This window comes from Apis florea, unplaced genomic scaffold (assembly GCF_048593485.1).
Source record: "Apis florea isolate Af1SG1 unplaced genomic scaffold, ASM4859348v1 contig_3081_pilon, whole genome shotgun sequence".
NCBI lineage: Eukaryota > Metazoa > Arthropoda > Insecta > Hymenoptera > Apidae > Apis > Apis florea.
The window spans coordinates 3,143,616-3,171,613 of NW_028256703.1; the positions used below are offsets into that span (position 1 = coordinate 3,143,616).

The 27,998-nt window shown below is 28.9% G+C and overlaps 4 protein-coding genes and 2 long non-coding RNA genes across 10 annotated transcripts; 1 reads left to right on the forward strand and 5 right to left on the reverse strand.

Moving 5' to 3' along the window:
• Positions 1-234: 234 nt before the first annotated feature.
• On the reverse strand, positions 235-2,419 carry LOC100871344 (uncharacterized). 3 transcript variants are annotated; one of them, XM_086909242.1, is made up of 8 exons: positions 2,025-2,419; positions 1,767-1,950; positions 1,563-1,695; positions 1,301-1,496; positions 1,014-1,244; positions 721-933; positions 469-657; positions 235-392 (listed from the first exon to the last, which is right to left on the reverse strand). In XM_086909242.1, the coding sequence occupies exons 2-8, from the start codon at positions 1,906-1,908 to the stop codon at positions 333-335; spliced, it is 1,164 nt and encodes a 387-aa protein (XP_086765368.1). In that variant the 5' UTR covers positions 1,909-1,950; positions 2,025-2,419; the 3' UTR covers positions 235-332. The 3 variants fall into 3 exon arrangements, with proteins under 3 accessions (XP_086765368.1, XP_086765366.1, XP_086765367.1); XM_086909240.1 differs by having other exon boundaries at positions 2,012-2,400; XM_086909241.1 differs by lacking the exon at positions 1,014-1,244 and having other exon boundaries at positions 2,012-2,400.
• A 633-nt stretch (positions 2,420-3,052) lies between these two features.
• LOC100864880 (hexosaminidase D) lies at positions 3,053-5,691 on the reverse strand. Its single transcript, XM_003694979.4, has 9 exons — positions 5,569-5,691; positions 5,426-5,480; positions 4,851-5,066; positions 4,421-4,769; positions 4,274-4,348; positions 4,011-4,206; positions 3,667-3,942; positions 3,499-3,585; positions 3,053-3,432 (listed from the first exon to the last, which is right to left on the reverse strand). The coding sequence occupies exons 1-9, from the start codon at positions 5,595-5,597 to the stop codon at positions 3,258-3,260; spliced, it is 1,458 nt and encodes a 485-aa protein (XP_003695027.1). The 5' UTR covers positions 5,598-5,691; the 3' UTR covers positions 3,053-3,257.
• Positions 5,692-6,030: 339 nt separating this feature from the next.
• not (ubiquitin carboxyl-terminal hydrolase nonstop) lies at positions 6,031-11,921 on the reverse strand. 2 transcript variants are annotated; one of them, XM_031917363.2, is made up of 6 exons: positions 10,488-11,921; positions 9,262-9,394; positions 8,955-9,170; positions 8,454-8,868; positions 7,815-8,381; positions 6,031-7,739 (listed from the first exon to the last, which is right to left on the reverse strand). In XM_031917363.2, the coding sequence occupies exons 1-6, from the start codon at positions 10,605-10,607 to the stop codon at positions 7,682-7,684; spliced, it is 1,509 nt and encodes a 502-aa protein (XP_031773223.2). In that variant the 5' UTR covers positions 10,608-11,921; the 3' UTR covers positions 6,031-7,681. The 2 variants fall into 2 exon arrangements, with proteins under 2 accessions (XP_031773223.2, XP_086765365.1); XM_086909239.1 differs by lacking the exon at positions 10,488-11,921 and adding an exon at positions 9,618-9,825.
• A 1,071-nt stretch (positions 11,922-12,992) lies between these two features.
• Positions 12,993-19,366, reverse strand: LOC100866077 (protein yellow). The gene is made up of 2 exons (XM_086909246.1): positions 17,577-19,366; positions 12,993-17,293 (listed from the first exon to the last, which is right to left on the reverse strand). The coding sequence occupies exon 1, from the start codon at positions 19,023-19,025 to the stop codon at positions 17,733-17,735; it is 1,293 nt and encodes a 430-aa protein (XP_086765372.1). The 5' UTR covers positions 19,026-19,366; the 3' UTR covers positions 12,993-17,293; positions 17,577-17,732.
• Positions 19,287-26,382, forward strand: LOC147657531 (uncharacterized). Of its 2 annotated transcripts, XR_015292332.1 has the most exons (5): positions 19,287-19,517; positions 23,333-24,478; positions 24,829-25,189; positions 25,401-25,748; positions 25,846-26,382. It is a non-coding gene; the product is annotated as an uncharacterized LOC147657531 (long non-coding RNA). The 2 variants fall into 2 exon arrangements; XR_015292331.1 differs by having other exon boundaries at positions 24,829-25,748.
• On the reverse strand, positions 22,825-27,997 carry LOC147657532 (uncharacterized). Its single transcript, XR_015292330.1, has 3 exons — positions 27,349-27,997; positions 23,056-23,412; positions 22,825-22,954 (listed from the first exon to the last, which is right to left on the reverse strand). It is a non-coding gene; the product is annotated as an uncharacterized LOC147657532 (long non-coding RNA).
• Position 27,998: the final 1 nt, after the last annotated feature.

A 27,998-nucleotide genomic window follows, 5' to 3' on the forward strand; every position in this document is an offset into this window, starting at 1 on the left:
TGTTATATAAAGAATATAATATCATTAAGGAATTTATTATACATATAAATATTATAAATTTTAATTAAAAAAGAAATTCTATCACTTGACAGCTTAGAAAAGTTTTAGTTGACAATATATTGTCATAGCAATATGAACATCTAACACCATCTTGTGTTCAAACATCATAAATAAATATCTAGCACCATCTATTGTTAATTACTAGAAATACTTAAATATCAGAATCGTTTGAAATATGCTTGTAATACATATTTTTATATCTTTTATTAAGAAGAAACATAATGTACAATTGGTATAATTGTAATGTACTATAAACTACGCGATTCACTATTCTATAAACTCGAGTTAAATTTCTTCATATTTAATATTTGATCTTCAAGAATAGCTATTTTCTAAAATTTTTAATTTATGTTAATTCCATACTCTTATAGTGTTATTTTATTTTAAATAAAATTTATGATACAATACCATGAGATATTCCTGAGTTTTATTTTCAGAAATTGTTTCTGTTTCTGTTAACAATGTTTTGTACTGTTTTTCTAATGTAGAAACAATATTATCCATTTCATTTTGTTTTTTTATATTCAGAGATGTACATAATTCATTCTTTTGTTTTTGCAGTTGTAAATGTAATGTTTTTATTTCCATATCTTTGTTCTATAATATTATAGATAAAATAGAATTAATTTATAATATTTTAATATCTTGTTTAATTTATACCTTAATTATATATGATAATTTTTTTTCATAATCATTCTCAAGTTTCTCTTTTGATTTTTCGAGTTTTGAAATAGCTTTCTTTAAAGCAAAAACTTGAGACATTAAATCTTGATTTTTTTTTTGAGTTTCATAATCCATTTCAGTTCTCATTTTGTTTAATTCTTCCTTCATCATTGTATATTGCTCAATTACAATTGCCTGTAATTTATCTTCCTGAGAAGAATACAATATATATTTAACAAGATGTTTAAATCAATTATATTAAAATATTTTATTATTTATAGAAAAAATACATCTTTAATCTTCATTTCCAATTTCATTTCTAAATCATGTATTTTCTTAGACAATAATTCAATTTCTTCTTTTCTTTGTGTATCTTTTTCTGATAATTCTATGTCTTTTTTTTCAAGTAAATCTTTTAATTGTAATTCTTTGTGTTTCTCTTTTGTAAATGAATCAAACTGCTCACATATTGTCATTATTTTATCTATCCATTGTTCTTCCATTTCTGTACTTTGCTCATTCTTTAAAATATATTTTATGATTTTCATTTTATATAAACAAAGTTTCTACTTCTTACCTTACCATGGTTGATTTGTTCCAATTTTTTAGCTATTACAGCTACACTATGATCTAATGCTTCATTTTTTAATCGAGCTTCGTGTAACTGTTGTTTTAATTCAGTAAATTGTTCCATTACTGTTAAATGATATTCTCGAATAGCATCTTTATAACTTTGATCCACAGAATTTTTCAACTTTTGCATCTCTTTCAGCCTTTAACAATTTAGAAATATTTAAAATTTACTGTTTTATTATTATTATATTTAATTGCATACTAACTTAGCTTTTAAATTAATAACATCAGTAGTTAATTGACTGAGACTTGAAGATAAATAATCATTCGTGTTTCTGTTACGATTTTCTGGATATTCTGACAATTCTCTCCTTAAATATTCATTTTGAGTCTGTAATTCTGCAATAACGGTACTCAGTGCATCAATATGCCGCTCAAAAATTTTTAGTCGACATTTTTTTTTACTATACTTTGATTATGAACTTGAATAGTCGGTGAAAGATTCATAGCGTGTAAACATTTTTGATTCATATTTATATCCATCATACGATGTTTTAATAATGTTTTATTTCGCTGATGCGTTGACTTTAAACAACTATGATGAGATGTCATGGTATAATCTGATAAATTACTTACAGATGAACTAATGCAAACCTGTATTACACATTGATTATTCTTTAATTACAATAAATTTCATAAAGTCTAATATAGGTACCATATGATACGACTTAGGTAATGGTAAAAGGAATCCATTAGGTGGAGGTCTACTAAATATTCCTCCAATATGTCCCATCTTCAATTGCCTAAATAATTCTGTAAGATATTCGTTTCTTAGGCGACGTTGCGAAGTAACAGAATTTAATTTATTAAGCCAAATTTTGCATAATTCTGCACTTTCAATAGATGTTAATGCTAAGACAAAAGGTCTAACACGTGCTAATGTTTCTTTGAAACATTCGTCTAATTTCATAGTTTCTTTTTCATTATACTCACTAATTTTTGGCATGTTCTTTTGTATTTGCTATATTATTTTATTTGCTTAGCCAAAGATATTATTTGAAATTAAGAAAAGTCATTTTTTTAACAGATTTTTGCCTTTTAATTGCTCGCCGTTTTTGTTTTTGATTTGGGTACAAATACACAGTAGCCATGGATTATTGAAAAAGGTGAAAAATAAATATAAAATATTTTTTTCTGCTTCGTATCGAAATTATTTTAGAAGTAATTCAAATCGTACAAAACAAAATCACATGTTGTATAGTTATTACGTACATACATATAAGTATTTATTCGAATTCATTATTATTAATTAATTTTAGTTCTAATTATATTTCATCTATGTTCAATCTAATATTATGCTTCATAGATATATTAGATCGATATATGCTCCAAAACAAGACTTATTTAGAACTTTAATAATAAAAAAGATTCCATGAAATATATTAAGTATTGCATAAAATCTTTTTATAGCTGATCAATGTAATTCTTGAAAAATTTTCAGAAATATTTCTAAATCGAGTACAAAAAATATTTGCACATAAGAAACGCAGATAATTAGAAGCATATGTGGTAAGCACAATAACCAAAAAATATGGTTACAATGCTTAATTACATTACAATAATCCTTTCATAGCCAAATATCACAGAACAGCTCACAAAATGACAAAGCTCAGTGACAAAATCATTGTCACAAGTTCATTCCTCCCTAAGCCAAGTATTAAAATAACCATTCCTTCTCTTATAAAATTATATTCTGTACATTATATTCTGTGATATCGTACGGATATCACTTTTTAATATCTATTTTTACTTCGCTACATCTACTTATAAGATAAAATTTTACAATTTACTAAATATTTTCGTACTTTGTTCATCAGCCTATCGTTTCATACTCGTCACCTGTATTCAAGTTGGTCATTGAGATCTAAAGCAGAAATTCTGCAAAATACTTATTTCAAATACTAAACTCGACTATTTAACTTAATTTGATTTTCTGTAGTTTGTTTTAATTCCATAAGTTTCCCTTTCATGGGCTGAATATTTGTACCTATCCATTCATCAATCATTGATGGAAAGAAAATAGTTTCCATTTGAAATCTTAAATATCCTTCTAAGGAAGATAATTCTAATAGTAATCTGTAAAAGATATTTTTGATTTTATATAATTGTTATCTATATTAATGTAAAAATAAATCAACTTACTCTGTAAAAGCGGGTACTAAATTTTCTAATTGCATAGGATTTGTATAATTATTTGCGACTTGCCATGGATTCATCCACGTAGATATTCTGTAAAGAAAATGATTTTAAACAGTAAATACAATATCAGAAGTGAAATATCAGAATCATTTTTCTTTATTTATAACTTACTGTTCACTAGAAACAATATTATGAAATTTAGTTCTAAAATTTAAAAACCATTCTACTCCTACTGCAACTGGCCATCCAGGAAAAAGTAAGTTACTAGGTATTGGTGCAGGTCTAGGTTGTGGTGTTATATGCAAAGGATGATCCATATATCCTAAACATTTTGCCACTTGATTATGAATTTGTTCAGAATAACCATGAAGCCAAACTTTCAAGCATAACGCCAATGATGGTATTGCGGTAGGTAATAATTCACATAATGTTGCATAATGATCATATCTAAAACAGAAAATTTTTTAAAATAAAATAAAATTATTTCTTTAATCATAAATTTAGAAGAAAGATACCTTGACCATCCTGTAAAGACTGTTCCTCGAAATTCACGAACTTTATTTACATGTATACTCAATTCTTCTAACCATTTCTCATGATTACTTATATGATGTCTTATGATTGGTACATGTTGAGAAGATCCAGTAGCACCTTTAAATGCAGTAGCTGCCCAAATATGAGGAAAAACTGCAGTATATTTATCCCATAAATCTAACAGAAATATTTCTATGTAATTTTATAATGATAAAATATTTACATTTATCAGTAAGAATCTTACCATGAGGTAGAGCAAAATTATCTCTAGGATTATAGTGCCAGATCATAGGTTCCACATATTTTCCAATATAATGATCTGAAAGTTGTAGGAAATATTTTTATGAAACAATATGTGACATGGAATAATATGAATAAATTATCGAGATACCGTTCAAAACCTGTAAATCTATTGATCTTAACATATCATCCCATATAATAATCTTTAAATAGGGATATGTTTCTTGTACATATTGTGCAATAGCCAAAACATGTTCCAGGTACAGAGATGGTTTCCCATATTTGCTAGAGGCAGCACGTTTTATACAAACTGAGCAAAGACCTAAATGCCAGACTTCATCTGCACCTATGTGCAAATATTGTATGTCTGGATGAAAACTAACTATTTGTCGAATCAAGGACTTTACCAAAGACAATGTTCTTGGATTAGATGGACAAATTGAGCTTGGAAAGTGCTCCACTTCTCTTAAGGACCTCCATTCATCATGTTTTAAAACAAACTGTAATCATTTTAATATTAATTTCTAATTTTTTATAAATTATAATATTGTTATAATATTATACTGTGTAGTATAAAATACCTCCATATGACCAAATGTTTGTACTAAAGGAACAACAGCTAAACCACAATCTCCTGCAATTTGTAGGATATGTCTGGCTTCTTGAACTGTATATCCACTGATTAAACTGCTCAATCCATTGCTTCCTATATGAGAAAGTTCTCGATTGTATGGGAATGTGTCTTCCCATTCTAGCAGAAGTCCAGTGGCACCCCATGTCCTTAATAATGGAAATAACTGCAATATTAATTAAATTTTTATTATTATCTAATTTTTTATGAAAAAAATCAAATAAAAATATGTTCAATAAAAAATCACATAAAACAATTATATACATAATATACATATATATATATATATATATACACACACACATACACATATATACAAACACTAAAATTGTAAGGTGCACATAGCAATATTTTAGGATGCAAATGTTTATCATAAATGAAAAAATATTGATCGTATGAAAAAACCAATATCGATAACAATTGACATGCTATGAGGAAGTGTCATAGCAATTGTCATTTAATGACACTGTTATTAGAAAGAGATACAGAATGTAAACAATACGATTGTTTATTCTAGTAACAGACCTTTTCAAAATAACAGACTCGCGGTGGGGCACCCTTGAGATCTAAGTGAACTAGCCTACAAAAGAAAGAATAAAGTTCTGTGATGCGACACTTACTCAATTGAAAGTTTTCTGAAAATTTATGTGAACCGATCGGCCGTTTACCTGTGAGAGCCAAACGTCAAGGCGTCCATCTTTCCTCCATTACTACAACGTTAATTGAAGAGACTATAATATTAGATTTTAATTAACATTTTGACTTAAGGAGATTTTAACAAATATTTTTTGATTCTCTGTTATTCTCTGAATTCTTTTATTTTTTTCTTGCGCATATTTTTACACATTTTTTTTAATTTTACATGCGCAGGTCAAAATTTAAATTTGAATTTTAATTATTTCCATGATATAAATAAAATTTGTTAAAAAAATCTTTTTTAACTTTAATTCAATAAATGATTTATGATAAAAGATAAATCTTGCAATTCGTATAACATAAATATATATTATTTCGCAATCATGATAGAATTGCATGATAGATGATAAATTTATCTGCATGTTCAATATTTGATATAGGCGATAGCGAAATTTTAATCGAAATATGTAAAGAAGCGGATTAATTAAAAATAATTTCTCGACGAAATATAACTTTATTTTTGTATACATTTACTTCAGCCTTATACAAAATGTTACAACTGCACATGTAATATGAACTTTCAAACATATGGTACTATTGGTCGTGATAGATAAGAATAGACGTCCAGTGCAGTTATTATAATGCATATAATGATGAAATTTTATGACGTCTATTTTTTGTTTTTTCTTATTTGATAAATTGATAAATTTCTTCCGAACTTTGTTAAATAAAATTAAGCTTTTTGTTGCCTTTATATGTAATTACACATTGAAATCTTCTAGTGATCTTGACAATTCAACAGAAGATTATATATTCTTATTACGTACATATAAATGAATCATTTTTGATTAAAATATTAATCAATTGACACAATACAAAATATATATTTAACTCATTCTCTCTTACACATTATTGTATTTTCAAAGATTGTTCTAATTTATTTTTGGAACATTACGAAAAATTTCGTTAATAAACACAATAATAAAAACCCATCACAAAATAGAGAATTACAGCACAAATTACGAACTACAAGTGTACACAAACACTTGGCACTTTTTGCAGAGATTGCCATAAAGAAAATTAACATAATATTATTAAAAGCTTTACAATCCTTTCTAATTTTTTCATTTGAAATTTTTTAAGTTCTAAAGTTTTCTTCACTTTATTATTTAAAAAAAAAAAAAAAAAAATGGGCAACCAGAAAAAGAAATTTGTCAAACAGTGTTTTTTTATTATACACAGTCGCGCGAAATAATTCGCCTTGTATACGGATAATATTATTATCCCTCTTTTTGTTATATGTTATTTCGTTTGTACAAAATTGAATCACCAAAGGATGATTGACACGACGAATCATGTGAATAAAATGTTTTTTTTTTTTTTTTTACTAAAGATCGAACTTATTAATTAAAGTACTTTTGAATCGTGTGATCCATCCTTGGTGTCTCATGTATACAAGTGTCAGGGCAGGAATATAATAACAGTCAGCGATATACAAAAATGCGATCGGTCATTTAAAAAAATTGAGCTAATCTTAAAATTACACTTATATTACTTTAGGACATGAATAGAGAAATCGATCACCATATGTGCCAGCCTAGATTTCGTCAAACGCAATAAACACAACGGTGAAAACAAAAAATGAAAAATAAGAGAACGAAGACAATTCTTTTACATTTTCACTTTTCGATAATTAAAAGTATCATTTAACATCATGACAAATATCTATGCTAACAGAGCGACATCCGGTCGATCTTTACTATTCTTTTAAACAGTGATTAGTTTCTAATTTATTCTTGTTTTTAATCATACGACCAAAGCATAATAATATAGTCATTTATTAAATTCTCTTCTCTAATTTATCGGAAAGTCTCTGTCCATATAACCGGTTAATAACGATATTATTTCAAACGAAAGTTTGAAATTCCATTTTTGAGGTCTTCATTTCTTTAGTCTTATTTCCTCTTGCATAAATTATGCATAGCTTACCGACAAGCGAATTCGCATGAGTCGGATGAAATATATGAAACAGTTTCCAGAAGGGAAGCTGTTTACAAAGTTCTCTTTTTTAAAATACTAAAGAAAACTTAAATCTATCACCCATGATTCATCGTGATAAATAAATTAATTACACAATCTAACGTTTTACACCTTGGTATTTCGACCATACTCCAAAATTTGTTTATGATAAAAAAGAAGATACCTGAAAAGGAAAGGTTTTTTCACTGGATCCTTGGTAATGATACTGATGGCATTGTGATCAATGCCATAAACTCACCCTTCGCTAGTCAAGACGTCTTTTAATCTTGCTCTTGTAATTAAATGATCATCACATTTAAACCATTGATCTCTTTGCTGCCGTATAAAAGCAGTATAGTGTCCAGTCTCCAAAGAACCTTCGTGATTTATTACCGCAAATAGAGAATATCTATTGTCGCTAAATGCCATGTCTTCTCCATTCTTTGGTAGTCCATCTATCATTGCACTGTTATTATTACCATTTCGTCTATGAGACATAAATGGAGTCATGTCTAATTGTTCTGGAAACGATATGAACGTAGAAATCTTCTTATCCTGTATACTAGAGTGCTCAAATCGTTTTAAGTGAAAGCTGGCCACAATAGGTAGTTGCTTCATTGTCAATTGCTTAGTGCTTTCTTGATACGTCTGACAATTACTACATTTTATTTTTGCGCTAGATCCCAAATGCTCTGCACGCGTGAACCTTTCCAAACAATCTAATAACGAGGTAGGAGGACCAGAACTATCGGAACCTGATGCACTAGCTGCTGGACCCAAATCCAAAGATATATCCCAAAATGGATCTATCGTCGTAGATACTCCGCTAAAAAATTATTACATCAATACCTTTTATAATACAAACCATAGTATATTATATTATGCATTTTGATCATACTTGCATGCTTGACAAACCACATCACTTTGAAGTCCACCAGTAAAGATTTGATCAATGATACAATTACAGTGATGTGGATTATCTTTTATTAAGATTGGTGCTGCTTCACAATGCCTATGCAGAACATCGAGTGTAGCAATAAAGAATTCATGAGCATCCTGTTGTTCGTAACCTGCTAAATGTCTAGCATGTGTCCAGATCAAATGGAGAAGCTTGTGAAGCGTCAGTGGTGCTTTGCTACCAGAATAAAATTCCTGAAAAAGATGAGACACTTCACAGACCAGGCAGCGTGTTGGCTGTGGGCAGTGATGACGATCAGCAAGAAAATAATCTCTTAATAATGGCGTGTGTATGAGTGCCTGTACAATGCAGTTCATGAAACATGTACTACCAAGATTTATAAGTCCTCTTAAACCTATAAATGTAATGTATAGATTAACATATGTTAAATTTTTATTCATAATATAAGTTATATTTCACATATATTTTTGTATATCTTACCTATGGTAGAATTTTCGACCACACGTCTTCTGCGCGGATGTTTTCTCAATAATTCTGCCTCTATTTGTGTTGGTTCCCATGCTCTGTAAAATTCTCCAAAACTCAATGATTTTGCAGACTCACTCCATTGTGCTTTAGCAACTCCTAATAGCTCTCTATCATATACATAATCTCCACATTGGAAGCACAAAATATTTCCATAACAAAGATCAACAGCTATAATATAAAATATATATTATAAAAATATATATTTTTTAAATATATTACTTGGTTGAATTTATACAACATACAATTTATTAATAATTACCTAAAAAATGTTTTTTTGTCTTTGCATGTTCTTGTATATGACCTTTTACATAGCAGCCAAAGAATATACAATGAAGACAAGAATGTAGGCGATCTTTATATGTCTTACATGTATGACATAAACAACTAACAGCCTAAAAATATAAAAATCATGTATTTATTGCATCATATAAAAAAGATAAAAAATTGTATAAAACAAAAATGTTCAAACAGATTAGATAAAAGAATTGTTCAAGAAAGTTATCATGTACGTTATTCTATATAAAAAATAATAAAAAATTATCATAATTAAATTATACATAGCCAGATGCAAATATTTACTGATCCAACGGTACTAGAATCATAAATCTATAATACCGTTACTTTACATGAGTTATAAATCTGGCAAAACTTTATACCGACAGAGTAATTGTATACGGCGGCCATTTTTAAATCCATTTTCACAGATAAATCAATCGTTCATGAAAATAACAATATTCAGATAAATCATCATCAATAAATCATCAAAAATATCATTTACATTTGTTATTATCGAAATTTATGCAACTTCTTTCACTTAATTTTTCTAATATATCATTTTTTCAAAAATTATTTTACAAAAACAATGTTTTTCAATCGAGCTACTTCGCATCATAGAAATATCTCAAAAAATGATATGAATGTTTGAAGAAGAAGAATGGAAAAATATGATTTTGTTTAAACATTGATTAATGAAATAAGCATTAAATTTTATAATATTTTAAAAATACTACTGTTATATTAAACAAAATATAAAAAAAAAATTATATACATAAATACAATAATAAAATATTAAATTCGTTGTTAACATATCATATCTGTGCACAAAATTAAATACGCGAAAAAATAAAAGTCATTGCTTTTAAAATAAGGTAAACAATACATATATGCGCATTTACAGATATAGTTGTCATTCTGGCTAGAATTTGCATAGCCTATGACTTAAGATCGCGAGTACTACGAACGACAAAGAAAGAGAATGATTTCGTGATTTAAGAAATTGCAAAAGTTTTTGGCAATTTCTTATTTTTTCATATCGCTTATTTTATTATTAATTAAACGAATACAATACGTAAACTAAGATTATATAATAGAAAATGAAAAATAAATAAAATAGTATGATATAGAAAGCAGAAGTGAAAATGAAAGAAAGAGAGAGACAAAGACAGAACCTTGACCACGAATCACGTAAGAAAAAGATAGTCACACCTTTCTTACGCGTGCTTCGGTCGATGTGCTGGTCACAAAATAGGAGTGTATCACTTTGTACGGCTGGATACCCTTGGCTGCTTTGAAATTATTCAAGTGTATGCAGCCATGGTCGCTCATCTCAGGTTGGCGTGAGCGACGCTGCCGTGTCTCCTTCTCTTCACCCTGATAGTAACCGTGCACAAACTTTGATGCTCGCCGGTCTTCTTCAAAGCTAACCACCGGGACGATGACCACGTCGAACAAAGATCTAACCACGACGCAGACAATAGATCGCCGACGACGAGCACGACTACGTGGAGCAATTGCTTGACGGCGGCAGCAGCAGCGACGACGACGATGAAGACGACGGAGGCTACTCTGTGCGGGGCGTAGCACGCTGGCCTTGGTAGGAGCGCGCGTGTCGTTGACATGGAAAACCGCGTGAGCCTTGGAAAAAAAGAGCGCAAGGGTTGCCCGTGCAGTATCGTAGTCAGTCGATCGCTGTCACACCAATCTGTCCCCGATGGTTAAGGACAGACAGTTGAGGGGAAGAGAGGAAAGGCAAGAGAATTAAGATAAACGCGTGCAATCGATTAAAGAAATAAATTTGATATTTCTTTTCGTAGCAAAAATGAATAAATCACTAATGTTTAAACGCTTTAAGTTTTTCTGGACGAAATACACCACCTTAATTCTTACGTTTCCGTACCCACGTTTTTGACACACGGGTACTCACAGACACCAACCGGTCACTGCAAGCGCCGCCGGTACAAGCCAGCCCCTCTTTACCCCCACCATCAATTGTAGAACGTTCTCAGGGACGACATTTTTAGGGTGCTAAAAGCTTTTTGATTTTTATTTCATTTTTCATTTTTAAATGAAATTATAGAAAATAAAATATGTTATAGATGTTTGATAATTATTAAATTGAAAAAATATATCAATGAAGTTTAACGAGATTTCATAATATTACTTAACTTTATAAAGTGTTTTATGATTGGTGGATTATATATGATTTCGAGAATCGAAATCTAGAATAATCGGATATCGAAACAACAGATTTCTACCAATAAAGTTATTTACTTTTACATAATAACTCGCGATTGGTTGTCAAAATTTATCTTTTTAAATTTTGCGATTTAAAATCATCCATCGTTTTAAACGATCATTTTCGTTATGTGCTTCATAAAGTAAAAGATTGATTTGGAGAAGATTTTACTTAAGAAATAGTATAAAAAAAGACAAAATGCAAGTAAGTCAATATAATACATTTATTATTATATCATTATATTGTGTTAATAAATATATATGCAAATAATTTAAAATAATATTAATAATAGTAAAATAGAATTCTATTTTTCACCATTCTTGATAAAAAAAGATTTTAGAAATCTAATAGTTTATAAAAAATGTTATCTTATTTTGATATATTTTTTTATAATTTGATATTTATATGTAAAATATTAAAAACTATTCTAAATTTCCTGTTTTTATGGAACTGTAGAATTGCATACGTTCCTGAAATCCCCGCTTTCCTAACTCCTCTTACCCCAAAGTAACAGCTGCGCACAGTATAAGTACATACATCCCTTTGAAATCACATTCCCGGTAGCTTGCAAAAGCAAGACCACAAACTGATAATTCCTTCGTTGCGTGACACATTCAGATTTAATGCTATTTTACAGCTTTATTGTCTATCAATAATGCTATACCAATGAGATTAAATTTTAATCAAATTCTAGTTTTCTAACCTCAAACATGATCAATAATTTATAATCTCTTACGATTATTTTTTTTTTTTCAAAAAATATATATTTTTTTTTTATTAAAAATATTTTATAGATTTTTTATAAAAGATTTTTTGTAAAAAAAATAATTATTATAAATATATTATTAAATTAATATTTTAATTATTTTTAAAGAAGATATATAATTAAATTATTATAAAAAAGAAATAATTTAATATTCAATATTGTTTTTTTTTATTTTAAAAATTTTCGTTAATTCGATTTCGCATCTACTTTTATCGATTGTACCAAATTAGATAAAAACTGGATACTCAGCGTCATCTATCTTAATATTTAGAAAACATCTAGTGTTCGCTCGAGAAAACAGAATTAAAGTTTAAAATTATTTCATATTTTTAACGAAATATATATATTTCATTTCTATATCGGATAAAAATTAAATTAGTAGATTATTAAAAAAATATTAAAGAATATCACATGTAATATAATAACTTATGATTTATATGTTGAAAAATTTATGCATTATAATTTCATTAATAATTTTTTATTTTTAATATAAATAGTTTTTTAATAATTTTATGCAATGCTTGATCTTGAATTAATTTATTAATTAATTAAATTATTTAATCAAAACTCAACTTCTATTAAAAATAAAACTTATAAACGAAATTATTAAAAGAAAAATTAATAAACATAATGAGATGTTTATTAATGATGTTACATAATATACAGTTAAGAATCTTTTAGAATGACAATTGAATAAAGAATGCAAAAATAAGATCTACCTCTTTATTAAGACATAATTTACATAACACTAAACATACACAATAATTACACTCTTCTAATTAAACACAAATTAAAATAACTCATTATCGGTACGAGCAGCAGTACACTTTTTATATACTACATATTGTACAGAGTGTTCCATAAAAAATAATTAATTTCATGTAAAAAATTAAATTCATTTCTCCGTATATATTTTTCGAGATTTTGTGACTTGAGTTAACTATTGTCCTCATTCACAAAAATAGCATTTTCTGTTATAAATTACACGCATTCTATGCATTTTTTCAAAAACAAAAATTTCCTATTTTGTTTTCAATTATTTTGTTTTCAAGAATTAATATTTGTATTATTTATTAAAGAACACTCTATTTAATTAACTACTACAAAAAATATATTAATTTTCTTAGTATATGGTTCGATTCCGTTTCGTTTCATAAAGATCAATAATCTAAACATTATTGAATGAGTGAATAAAATTGTGCCAATCATATCATCTAATGTGAAATTCAAATTTATAGATTCAAATGTGATTTAATGGAGTAAACAGGAAATAATTTTACAATTATATAAAGTGTTCCAACCTGAAAGTTAGCTGTAATCGGATTCAACTGGGCGAGACTCTCAACGAAACCAAACGAAATCTCAACCAACTTCTCATAATAGAAAGCATACTTACAAATCTACTGTTACGATAGAATACTTTGCCGAGTACTGTCGACACTCGTTTTTGTTGTCAAAAAGCACCACAAAGGCTGCTCTTGACTAGAATATTAAAAGATTGGTCGACTATTAAAACCTTACAATTATTAACAGTTATTTTATAATAGTTCGCAATATTTTAATTTTTTTAGATATCAATTATTTAAAAACAAAATCATGATAAGTGCATAGCCCAAATATATTTTACAAACTTACATTTTCAAACAAACAATATTTGTTTGAATTCCTCGATCGTTTGTTAAATATACAATCATTTTTAAGTTTTCAATATTCGTCTCAGTCACTTAAAATTGTCTAATTCAGTTTAACGATTTAATTACACATATGAAGGGAATGTATAATCGACACGATAATGTATGATAATTTAATTTTAATTAAATTTTCGACTGGTCTTCTTGAATTTTTCAATTAGCACTTAATTAACCGACGAAAGAATAAAAATTTCTTAAATAATATTGAATATCGAACTTGGTCTATAAATCTAAAGATATTCTTTTCATAGTATAATAACATCATTTGTTGTAAGCGCAAATGAATACTGAAACTCATTTTGAAGGCTACACACTCGTTTTTTTTTTTTACGTTCAATTTATAATTCATTCTAAAGATATATTCAAATATTTTTTTCTATTATCTTTCAACCTCTCTTTTACAAAATCAAATTTAGAAAACATAAATATTAATAGTATCGATATCAAAATTTTCCAAATAATCTCAGATCTTTTTTTTCTTTTTCTCTTTGTTTCAGAAAGAATAATATTATATAATGATCAAAAATACTGAGATTCTTTTTCTCATTCTCCAGTTTTGTTCTGACTGAATCAATTGAAAAATAAATATGATCCAAACAAAGGAGCTAAAAGTAACAAGAGCAACAGGTGGTCCCCAATGATTCGCAGAAGCGATTAATTTCAGGTGCAATGAATGTTCTCGGCACAGTTTTGTAATCTTCCGAGCCTCTCCCTGGCGTTCGTTGACTCGTGGTTCAGGGCTAGGTCCTGGCTTCGTTTGTGGCGCGTAATAATGTGCGTGCGGCTTACTTTGCTGCAAAACTGGGACGCTGCGTGCTGAAAGAAGAGACAATTGTGGGAAGAGAGGTTGAAAGCGAGATTACCACGATGCTCTGTTGTTGAACATCTTTACATAGTAGTTTCTTCTTTTCGAACAATCATTGGACTTGGAATTGATGAAACTTTCTGATAGGTTGCATGTTTTCTTTTTCAATTAATAAATGCGCATGAAAATATGGATTCTAATCACGTACTGTGCTATATGAAAGATTCATTTCGCACTGGCACTGTACGTGTTTAATAACCTGCCTTTGAACGTGGTAGCTCTACGCTACTGAACAAAAGTTTGAGAGCCATCCTCTTGGTGACATTATATTATGAAAATTCAAGAAATTTTGGTTTTAAAATTTTATAGAGTTTATAAGTAGAATAATGTTTAAGTATTATACATAATATTAATATTAAATATAAGTATACATCGTACATACTTTTATATTATTAATTTTATATTTAAAATATAACAATGAAGATGATGGTTCGAAACTCGTGATCAGTACAGTAGTATTTACACGATTCGACAATCTATTTTATTAATATTTTGACTTATATTATAAAGATATGCACGGTATTTCTATACAAAAAATCGACGTGAATTTCCAAAGATGTTAAGACCGAAGGCATTAAAGGGATAAATAATTGCAAGCAATAAATGATGGAAAATTGTGTTTACCAATGGTTACAGATAAATCATGTTTTTCAACGTAGTATACAACTTCAATTCATCGTCGCAAATAAGGCCATATGTTTATTAAAGCTACTCGTACGTGTTACATGTGTAATGTACACACTGATTATACATCAGACATATATATATGTATATATGTATATGTATATAATATATATTATATACATGTAATATATACGTATTCACAGTTCGAGACTAAGGTACTATAAATTCATTATTCTTTGTCCTTCTTTTTTTTTTTTCCTATTCAGTTAACTGAAAAAAGAAAACGAACAAAACGATAGATACATATTTTGCATTTACATGAGACCGTACAAGATTTATCGTACGTAATTTTTGTTCGACATAAAACGATATGTCATAGTTTAAATAACATATATATATATATATATATATATAATTAGTAATAATTATTATCTCAAGTTAATAGAGTGATAACAAATGACTATTTCGCCAGAAATGAATCCTCTGTGATCCATATGTGTCATCTAAAAAAAAAACTAATACATGACACATGATAAAATAATATGAAAACTTGTATTCTCATATTGGCTGAAGTAATTAAAGGATTAAAATAATTAAAATCTCTCTTCTTAACAATAAGTTTATACGCATATTCTAATTACTTCAAGCAATATAGACTATCAATATGTTTATTTCAAAAATCAGAAACTATTCTCCATTATTTCAATAGGAATTTATAAGTAACGCGTGCCGTATTAAAAATCACAATGGCTTTGAGACAAATGAAAAGTCAAGGAATGGAATGTTGCCGGTATCGCGTTACAGAGGATCAATTTCTCCAGGTAATAAAATCAATGTCATTCATTATCGTTGCCTTCTATTTGTTCCCGAGTTGTCGTTTCTATCTTGTCGAACTTTGATTTCATGAAATTTATGCTCGTTAACATTTCGTTTTTTTTTTTTTTCAAGCCATTTTGACAATGAGCAGAATTTTCATCGATAATGATTTTCATCATGTTCTTAATAAATATTTTATCTTCCTTTCAATCTCATATATGTATCCTAGAAACACAATGTGAATTTCTTTTAATTTTTCTTTAAACTCATGCAATCGGACTGGAAACGTCTTAACTTGATTGACAGATTTAATACTCTTCATTGATGATATTAATTTGAGGTTAATTAAATATGAATGCCATGGAATTACGGCCAAAGTTTAGTCTGTATAAAAATATATTACCCGATATGACTTAACGTTCAGCAATTCAATTAAGTGACCTGATTAAACTGACCTGAACAAAAAATGAATATTTATGAAATTATCGATATATAATATATTTACAATTTAAAAATATTTTCATTCCGAAGTATGACTTTTCTAACTAATATTTTCTTTTTTCTCTGTATAAGAAACATTACTAAAGTTTTTTGTAAAGTTTTATTTGTTTTTGAAAAATCTAAGAAAATATTTTTTTTTCCTTTCTTTTTTATCATCAATAATATTGTTATTGTACAATATATGAAAGTAAGAATATTAAGCCATTGTTGAGATTGGAAAGAAAAATAGACACATTACTGTCCGCAATAAAGACCATGTAGAAATACTTGTTCGTAATAGTAGCGATGAACTGCAGGAGATCAATTTTGCTCTCGGTCCATTTCGATGAAAATCTTGAACACAGCAATTGCGATTGTGAAAATGACATTGAACAAAGATGCTTCTGATTATATTGATTGATTCTCGAGAAATTGATTACTTTACTATTTTACTTCAAATTATTCGATCTTGATCGAATTACTCTTTGATTGGCAGGATTCTTCATCTTTGTTCGAACAACACAGATCTACAAACTTTATATATAATAACATAAATGTGAATTAAAATTTTTATTGCAATCAAAATTAATTAACCATTCAAGACCATTTCTTATATCATGAAAATTATATTAATAAAAGTTTAATAATTTTCTTGGAATAGTGGTAGTATCATTTGAAATCGATATATTTCTAAAAAATAATATTTATAGAATTAAACAGAAATATACGAAAAATTAAAATTAATAATTAGTGATCTCAAATGATCAAGTAATTTTATTTTCGGTTTTTTTTTTCAGCATGATTTCAGATCACTTACAATCAGTACTTTAAATGTTCAAGGCCACCAAAAATACTGGATGATTCATCGTACGTATTATCTGTAATTTTGTATTTCGAAAAAGATAAAAATGTCTTTAATATATCCGAGCATATCTGAAGAAAAGAGAACAGGGGAACAAGAGAGAAAGAAAAACTACTGCACGACGAAAGCCAACAGAATGGTTAATCCGGTAGTAACGGCGAGACTAATCCTGTTTGCAGCTGAAGTGGGAATCTCCGGCTGTTCCGGCGCGGTTCCGTCCTCCAAATATTGGTAACTTTTAACTCCGGTTTGCGATTTGACTACCCGATAATTTGGTATGCTAACGTTGACCCGATTCTCCAATATATTTTGCAAAGAATTGGTAACGCAATAAAAGTTACCATCCTCGTCAAACGCAAACGTATCTGGCCATTGCAACCTTTCATGATCTCTCGAGATCACTCTCTGGCCAGTAGTGAACGAGGTGGACTGTTTGGTATCCCACATAGCTATAGCATCATCAGCCAACAGCCCAAAGTATAACACTCCCTTGGCTGACATCATCATTCCATCAGTTTGAGAATTTTTTCTTCCTAGTTCTTTAACGTAACTGTCCACATTGCTTGCATTGTTTTTCAGGACTGACGTTGGTATAGAGTAAAGATGGAAGGAGGATAATGGCGAGTAATATATTTGTCTGTCGTTACTACTTGCAGGAGACAAAGCAATTCCATCGACAGGTACGACTATATTAATGGGAGTTTTGGAAATCATGAATTTAATTGCTTCTTGTTGATCTTTCATAGAATCGTGTCTAACTTTCCACGAAGTGTTGTTTCTCAAGGAATAAACAATTATACCAGGATCGTTACGATCACTGTCCGTGATGTATGCCATACCACCATCCTCGTGATTCAAGACAATATCATTTAAGTAAGCTGTACCATGATGAGCTACGTTCGTAGGAAATTCGTAAGTTCGTAAAATCTCACCATTTTTCTCGAGATCTAGGATTACTAATTTCGGTGGACAAGTGGTCTTTACTTCTAAAGGAAGAGATGAGATCTTGCCAGAATCGAGTACCCACATACGTCCTATGGGGTCGATCTCCATACTTTGGACCATCTGAAATGCACTACAATCTCCAATTTTCTGCATCTCCCAACTGGGGAAAGCTTCCAGTTTAGGAGCAGTAATATTCATTCGTTTAGCAGAAGTGACTCCGAGAGTTACAGGTACTCCATTCTTCCATCTTGGTATTGTCAAGTACATTTTACCCTTCCAAAATTTAATACCGGCTATGAAATTATTGGCTGGAATGTAATCATCGTGGCTGATTGCATATTCTTTATTCTCTTCCGATGGCCACATTACGTCGATCGTGTTCCATTCAAAGATTACCCGGAATGGTTCGTGACACTTTGCCACTGAGACAAGAGCGAGTAAGAGTACAACAATCTTCATTTTTTACACTGTATTTAGCCACTGTATATGCTTCCTTATCACGATATATCTCACTTTTCTTAGCCTGATCACGTGGCAGGAAGAGACGAAGACTTAACAACGATCCAGTTGAAAACTGATATCCGGAATAAGAGTGTTCGTAGCCAGGGAGGTAAATGTCGCCAGGGAGAGGAAGAAAGTCTATTCTCGAGTCGACCGGCGTAACGAATATTTCGCACGTGCCAACTGCGTTGGCTGGTCTGTTTTTGTGGTCAAGTAACTGATCAACACTGTTCACTAACCATCCATTTACCTCGCGGTGATCTCAACAGGCCTATTACACGGAGACGATCGCGGTTTGACTGACGAAGACGCGGAGCGTCGCTTAGAGAGGCGTCGTCTCCCCACCAGACGACGTGTATTAACACACTACGATTATGTGTGCAAGTGAACACGCTATACGTGTGATCGTATGTGGATGCATTTGGATATTGTATGTGCAACAGGAACAAGGTATCCCCACTATTTAATTTCCAAGCGAAACGTAGGTCTATTATTTAACCGATGATGCATGCAATACATCATGGAAATATAAATTAACATTGTTATTTGAAACTACATTTATTATTGTTGATGAACGATACTCACTTCGTTTAATTGAGTTGATTTTACTAACTTTCTATTAATCAAAACGATTAGTTATAAATTATTCTTGTATTCACTTCTTGTATTTTATAAAATTTTTTTTTTACGCTATTTTTTTTTTTTTTTATTCTGGAATATAGATGTTGAATTATATTCTTGTTAAAAAAAAAAACGATAATTATTGATATCAAAAATTTATGAAATTTAAAAGTATGTTTAAAAGTGTATTGTAATAGTATTCCATGGCTAAACTTTTTTTTTCTTCTTATGAATCTCTTGAAAATATTATCACATTCATAATTTGTTTTTTTTATTTCATTATTTCCATTATGTATTATTTATCGTAAAAAAAATGACTAAATTAGCGGTGATTTTCAATCAATTTTTAGCTGGTGATTAGATTAATATCTTTCTTAGAATTTTATTTTTTTTTTCCGCGTATGTTCATTGTTAAGTTAAACGAAAGACGGTTGACTGAAATGGTACTGAGACCGGTGTTGTAAGGCCGGATCCGTTTGAAAGGGAAACGTTGAAAAGGGTGAGCTTAGAAAAGACTGTTGTGCTACGTTTTATATTGCCTAAGATGATCCCGAAAAATCGATTCAACAGTCGCTTCTTCGTACCTCTCCCTTGGACAATTACGTTATTCAGAATTTCGTTGAATTCGTTTTCTTTCTTGATAAAGAAACTTGATCGAAAGGCAACGCTATCGTAGAACATTCATTATAAGGAAATGTTTATGCGTGGAGATTAGTAATAGGAGAAATTTGCACTTCAATTACAATGAACGTATTTTAAAAACCATATTATCTATTACTTTAGAAAAAGTGTCAATCAAGAATAATTTCAATCATAATGTTTATATTACGTGAATATCGTCATTCCAAACAATTATTTGCTGATCAATTTTCTTATTTCTTATAACCACGCTGCAGTGAAAAACAATGTTCTCATCTAATTGTTTTTTATTTTATTGTTCATGTTATTGTATTTTATTCTCATTTAATTGTTTTTCAATTTAAAATTTCTAACAAAAATTTTTCTTTTTTTTAAAAATCTATAAGAATTCTATTAAAAATTGATTATTTTCATTTAATTTTAGGATTTCCTATTATTTTTTATCCAACTGATTTCGTTATGTTTGCTTGAATAAATAAATTTGAATACATATAATTACATGAATGCAATTACAATGATTGTAAAAAATATTGAAATATTGGTATAATTCTTGATGTAATTCTTTAAAATGCTTGATCCTTTAATGATTGACATTTAAGTATTACATCCGAATTTACGAATTAACCAATTAATTTTTTACGAATAGAACCAACAGATGTTGTCATATTTTTAAAAACGAAATATAATATTCTGGTAGTTAACTAGATATTTATAAAAATTTTCGCAGAAAGATAAAAAGACAAAAATTGTTTGTCATTGCCAATATACGATTTATAATTAAATAAGTCTTGAAAACTATGTAATAAAACTACCTGTAATAATGATCCATAGAAGAGATGAACATTGATTGGTAAACGGATGAGCATAATTGTTGACTCATGATCGTGTGACATGTAACGTAATGTTATAACAGTAATGAAGAACGTGTATATTGGTAGTACACCTATAATAGTGTTGACCATTTTCACATCGTGATCATCAAAGATACTTCCAGACGTCCATAGAATCATTCTTATTCATTTGTTTTGATCCATTATAGAATTTTAAGATGCTCACCACGTTTCTCCAATTATATAATATAGTACATATAGTATATACATATATTCCGTTCTTTCCGATTCATCAAAGTGATCATTAGAGGAATGCTATCAATCAATCCTTGTCCATGAAAAATATTTCACAATCATAGAATTGTATTATTGTATCGATTCGAAGATCGTAAATCAAATATCTTTTATGAGTTATTAATAAACTACTATATACAATAAATACAATGTACAATAAATATTATGTAATTTCCGCAATGCTATCATACTTAGTGATCTGCAATTTATTTCATTGTCCATCGCTGCCAAAATTATCTGTAATTATTTGATGAACATTTTAGTGAATCATTAATTGAATTTTTGAAAATTTTTTGAAATATTTCCTCTAAATATTTAAAATTAAAAATATTTTTCTAAGTATTATGTCATTACATTTGTTTTTTTATTTCATGTTTCATCTCAAATTAACGTAGTCCCATGTACCTGTTAGTATCTTTTGTTAGTGATATTTTCATTTCGTTAAGTATTCTAATTTTAATTAAATTATTTAATTAAATTAAATTTATATTTAATTAAATTAATTTACTCAAATTATAATTAAATTAATCGTAACCTTCTTTACGTTAAATTACAATATAGAAATGATGGTCAAAAAGATAAAAATAATCATAACTAATCAAATGTATTTCAATTGTTAGTATATTACATTAACATGCAAAGAACTAGACTAACAAAAAGGTTAGAATTACAGATTTATGCTAATTGATTGCTTATTAATATTATTGAAACGATTTAGTCACAGTTGGCTAGCAGATACTAAGCCATTTCTAGCGCTTAGAAGTATTCAACGGACGTGCAAGAATGTTACTTTAATTGACATTGGTCCCACTTCGAATATTATGATCGAATTTCTATTTGTTTGCTAGTTAACAATGCCGATACGTTTGTATTTTATCTATTATCTAACGGTTTTCTCAATAAGTAGAATGAAACATTGCATTATGAATTTAAACTCGATTAAATGTTCTCCTTATTTTTTTTTAGATTGAAATTTTTCCATTTTACTGATTCAGCGAATGATTAACACATTGCGAAATAATAATTGTTCACCGAGATACCTAAAGAATGCGAATAAGAAGTAGAAACTTGCTAAGAAATCATCGTTATTTTCCTTCCAACGTATTTCCCAACGTCTGTCTTCTTTTTAGAGTAAATATTGTATCTCGGTAGCCTTCACGACATAAAAACCACAAGTCTTTTGTAAATTCTGCAAGCATCTAAATTTTAAAGGATGTATTCGTGAATTTGACGCGTGAACCTTTCACTACAACAATCATTATATAACATCTAGTTATAACAATTATCAGTGAATTTTCGTATGAAGTATTGATTTATGTAAATATGATATAAATCATCGAATTAATAATTTAATTGATACTGCTGGTTGATCATTTGCTTACAATAACATTTTAAATAATTTATTTATTTTTGAAATTGATAATTAATCTTTCAAACAAGAGAGATTAAAATCTAATATATTATCTTATTAATTTTTTTTTTTTTGCAAGTAATAAGAATTTTCTGGAAAATCAAAATTGATATTGATGGTGAAACTGATTAATAAACTTGATTATTGTATAATTGTAAAGCTATTGCAAATTGACACGAATAAATATACATACCTACATCACAGCGAATGTTCGTAGGCTTGAAAATCAACGGCCTTGTCGTGCTTTTATGTCGACGTAGTTTCACATCCTCTGTGAAACATCAGTTGCATTCGTTACTGAAAATTCATGTCATGGCCCATTTTTTTCCTTCATTTTCATTGACGTTATCTGGCCAAATTCGTTTTGATTTTCCATTAAATTATATTGTCACAATATAACAATTCGTAATTCGTTAATTTCTTTTATTCATTGCTGATTTCCTCTTTACTCATCTCTTTGATAATTCCAGACACGAAGTATTCACGGTCACAATCAACCTTCGTCGAAGGAGCTTTCACTTCGAATCGCATCAATAGAACAATGTCTTTCCTTGAACATAAGAAGAAAATATAATAAAAAATCAAATACGTTTAATCAAGTTTACTAAAAAAACACGCTTATGTAACGTGCTCGAAATAAACTTATATCAAAGTGCAACACTGTGAATTGCATAAATAGTATAGATGACTAATGTAGAGTCGTACTTATGAACAGAAGATGAATTGCTCGATAGAGATAAATTTTGCTGCGCATGACATTGACAAGAAATTTGTCGAATTCATCCATTGGTAATCCGTTGCTAGAATCGACATTCTATCATTTATTTGGACATTTCTTTCCCATTGTCACCTTCGTCCGTTCCTCGCCAAAAGACGATTCTTTTCCATCTAAACTTCTAACTTTTGAACAAAACTAAAAGTTCAATGATCTCAAAACAAGACAATTCATCCTTGATAGCATTAGATTGCACTCATAAATTTTAACAAAGTGTCCCTATTAAAACTTACCAACTTGTTCCTTGGAAACAAAGAAACAAGAAAATTTCCATTTTATAATTTTTTTACACTTTTATATTCATAACAAACATTCTTGCCCCTAAATGAAAAGTATAAATGAACTTGTATTATATATATACAATAATAGCTTTAACAATTATCTTAAATACAATTTAAATATATCAGAAATGAATATTAATATATGTACAAGATAATATAAACCTTTATCAGTGTACTTTCGTTTATATTAAAGCTGAAAGACGATGAATAATATTTCATGAATTATCCAAATGTTGGACCTTATTCTGTCACAACTAACATGCAAGCCCATAAACGGGTGAAATGGGAAGTGGTCCGGGAAATAAGTCAGGCTGATTTAACGAGCATAAATGTGCGAGCTAGCATATCGGCAAAGGCCGCGCCCCGCGCATCCGCTTCCCAATGGCCTACTAAAATCCACGCTCACTCTCTTTGTGTGTCGGCGATGAAAATAACCCCATCAACGTGAGGAAGAGAAGCTAGGTTTACGGATTAGAAACATGAAAAGGAAGGCAAGCTAAAAGAACGATAGTGTTGCTATCAATAAGACCAAGGAAAAGAAATTTATTCGATTGAAATCGGTTCGATCATAGAATCATCTTTTTTATCATTCCCAATCTTTCTCTAATGGATATTGTACGAACTACAGGCATTATATTTTACCAATAGAAATGGCAATTGAAGAATGAACGTTGGTTACGATTGTTTTTTTAATATATTTAATATATTTCATAAATTTTAATCAAAAATATGTTAATAATTTTCATTTATCCTATAATATTCATTTATCCTAACCTAAAAAAATTTATGATTAATTTCTTACATCAAAAATTAAAATTAATTGTACGAGTAAAATGATTATATCTCTTCATTTTGTTCATTATGTAATTGAATTAAAAGTTCCCTCTTTGATACAAACTTTCCTTTTCAGACACACTGGATTACCTTTGATTTTAAGCACTCAAAACCGTGAAATCGTTGATCATTGATTAAAGCATCGATTTGTATTGAACTGAGACTAACATGCAAGAATTGTGCTTCCGGCATTTTCAAACCACTGAGCTTTTCATATGTTTCCCAAGTGTCGAGCAAAAGCTAAAAAAGCTAGCAGACTTGTTCGAATTCGTGTCAACTTTATTTTTTATCATGATTGCGTAATTTTATTAGTCTGAAAAGCATGGTAAGATAGAGCAACAACCACGAAAACAAAGAGTGACTTCTAGATAGTGGTTGTCAGAAAATTTTAAATAATAATGAAAGTGATGTTAAGCGACTTATGAAAAATATGAGATGTGTCATTGGTTAAAAGGACATTTTTTTGTAAAAAAGAAAGGTTTTTTTTTGTGAATTAAATTTTCAAATATGTGCTTCATATCATTTTTATATATATATATTTTTTTAAGTAATTTTTATTAAATGTTCTTCTATTCTAATTTTTATAATGTTAGGAAATAATAAAAATATTTATAATAATACAATTTTTGATTCATATGATCAGCAGAGGAATTTCTCTGATTCTAATTCAAGTTGTGATGTCACACATCATGAAAATTGAAGCGAAAGCGTCGCAATAATACTGTTAGTGCGAATGCGACGAGAAATTTATACAATATTGATGAACACGGCATCATTTGATACAAAATTTTATTTGATTGTCAATTATACTTGTCAATCATCAGTTTCATGAACTATAAAGGATTTATCCAAACGAGACTAGAAGAAAAGAAAAAAGTAAAAGTAGGACAGATGACGCCTTCGGGTAGAATTGTTTTCATTTACGATTCAACTCATTTCACACTCAATTAACGATTACGACTATTAACTCTTTCTATGGAAGTTTTTCATAACCGGGTATGTTCTTCTTTAATGAATTTATATGTTAATTATATATTATATATAATTATATATTAAATCTTTTTTAATGAATAATTTCTAATTTTCTTTCTAGTATCTTATAAAAACTAAAATTATATTTGAAATTTTTTACAAGCTATATAGACATGAGCCCAGTAATACTTTTTTATGCTTAAAAAAAGTTAACTATTGAAACGTTTACATTTTTCTCGTCATGTAACAAAAATACTGGTCGAGAGACTGTCTAACTAGCTGGTGATAATATGATAAACAGACACGTTAGCAAAGTTGAGCCTGTTAACTCCGATTGGATCATTACTGCTTCGAAGCCCAAAAGGAAAAGAGGTTTCGATGCTTCCAGAGATTTTCACGCTCCATCAGGGAACGCAGACTGTTTAATCAAATTGAACGATGTTTCGTGGGAGATTGTGTAACGCACAGGAAATATTCAGTGAATTCTAATTTTGAGTCAGCTGGATAAACGCCCAGTAAATAAAATAAAAAATCTTCATCGCTCATTAATTTCATTTCTTTTAAATTGATATTTTATTCTTAAATATAACTATAAAATGTGAAAATTTCGACAAATAGGATAAATTTTTAACTGCTGGAATAAAATATTTGAAACATATTACTAAAGATGAATTTTTATTGAACAATAAATTCGATTTAAAAAACTAAAAAAAAGCAAGATAAACTTGAAATCATGTATATGTTAACGAAATTAATTTTACTAAGGAACTTTATTAATAGAAGATTAGAAAACTTCAATTATTCGTAAAAGATATAGAATCTAGAACATATTTTCTCGAGATCAGTAGGTCACCTATTCTAGACAGCATGATGTCGGCCAGATGAAATCGTAGATCGCCGGTTACCATAACGACCAACGGTTCTCCCTTTATTTTTCTACCTACCCCTAACATTGCATAGTATTTCAACTAGATCCCCTAGTCCTTCTATTCTGTATGATTACAAGCTATGCTTCACCATTCAGAACCCCCAATGTTCTATTTTTTTTTTTGCAGAATTTTCTATCCTGCCGCTTGCTTCTGACAATTCACCAATAGATTTCATTTCGATTAAATGACGAGAGAAATGTGAGTACCAATTCACAAATCGATATAATAATATTTCAATTTATATTCACGACCGATTAAATTTGCAAAATTAAATAATTCATTTTTAAACTTCGATAAAAAGGATAAAAAGAAAAATAGGATAAAAAATAGTTTTTATATACATTAAATTTTGAAAAGAAAAAATCGTCAGCAGTTAAAAAGCAAAAATGAAAAGAAATCGTTTCATAGCCTTGGCTTAATACATTTTAAAGAAGGTCACATTATCGTGATATAAATTTTTGCTGCAACAATCATCATTGCTGTATAAGGAAATAGCATGATGCTTTTACGTAATCAGCAAACAGACAAACGTGAATGTTACTTGGCAAAATAACATATGTAAGTCTATTTGCAGAAACATTTTTCTAAGATTAAGAATACTATATTCACGTAGAAAAACGATTTGAAGATCGAGGTAGCCAAGACCTTGAAGACAAAAGTCGACTAGATTGTTTGAAAGAAACTATCTGTCTTACATGTAATGAATCTCGTCATACTTAAACGATGCTTCACATTTCTTGCGCAACTTCCTTCATTTTAATCATAAAATCGTATTGAATAAATTCTAATAATTCTTTCTTTCTTCCAATTGATTTGTTTTTATTTGTAAAATGGACAATGATTTAAAAACTGTTTTTATGATCTAGTGGAAAATTATAGGTTTGTAGAGAATCCAGTGAATCGATAAGAAACTTTCATTTTTTTTATCATAGACTACATCAATGCATCTTGAAAATATATCTGTTAAAACAACAAGTTATTAAAATTAATTACAAAATAATGGAAAGTGTGTAACGACTTCGTTTCAGTATGAAAAAAAACAATAATTATTTATTTATCATACTGTACTTATGAATAGAAATTTCTCCACGAAGAAAATTTATTATTTTACTAAATATTCCTTGTCAAAGAGCACGAACAAACATATGCCATAATAGATTTTCATTTTACTACAAGAAAATTGCTGCAATGAGTCATCTTTTAATCAAAGTTAAAAAATCAATCTAATCTAATTTAATCTATTAATAACGATATAAAGGAATATTGTGCGATCTATACAATCTCTTGTGATTTTAAACTCTGATTTAAACATTCAACATAACTTTTACCAATAAAATAATTTCCA

What these genes read in the sequence shown, in the direction of transcription:
- not (XM_031917363.2), bottom strand. Translation starts at nt 10,607, where the DNA reads ATGAGCGACCATGGCTGCATACACTTGAATAATTTCAAAGCAGCCAAG. An exon ending in CCGAAGCACGCGTAAGAAAG is followed by an intron (nt 9,395 to 10,487) that starts GTGTGACTATCT and finishes TTATATTTTTAG; the next exon opens with GCTGTTAGTTGTTTATGTCA. An exon ending in GGTCGAAAATTCTACCATAG is followed by an intron (nt 8,869 to 8,954) that starts GTAAGATATACA and finishes TTACATTTATAG; the next exon opens with GTTTAAGAGGACTTATAAAT.
- LOC100866077 (XM_086909246.1), bottom strand. Translation starts at nt 19,025, where the DNA reads ATGAAGATTGTTGTACTCTTACTCGCTCTTGTCTCAGTGGCAAAGTGT.
- LOC100864880 (XM_003694979.4), bottom strand. Translation starts at nt 5,597, where the DNA reads ATGGACGCCTTGACGTTTGGCTCTCACAG. An exon ending in AGATTTACAGGTTTTGAACG is followed by an intron (nt 4,349 to 4,420) that starts GTATCTCGATAA and finishes TACAACTTTCAG; the next exon opens with ATCATTATATTGGAAAATAT. An exon ending in AATATTGTTTCTAGTGAACA is followed by an intron (nt 3,586 to 3,666) that starts GTAAGTTATAAA and finishes TTTTCTTTACAG; the next exon opens with AATATCTACGTGGATGAATC.
- LOC100871344 (XM_086909240.1), bottom strand. Translation starts at nt 2,302, where the DNA reads ATGCCAAAAATTAGTGAGTATAATGAAAAAGAAACTATGAAATTAGAC. An exon ending in AACAAATCAACCATGGTAAG is followed by an intron (nt 1,245 to 1,300) that starts GTAAGAAGTAGA and finishes TATATTTTAAAG; the next exon opens with AATGAGCAAAGTACAGAAAT. An exon ending in TGGAAATGAAGATTAAAGAT is followed by an intron (nt 934 to 1,013) that starts GTATTTTTTCTA and finishes TATTCTTCTCAG; the next exon opens with GAAGATAAATTACAGGCAAT.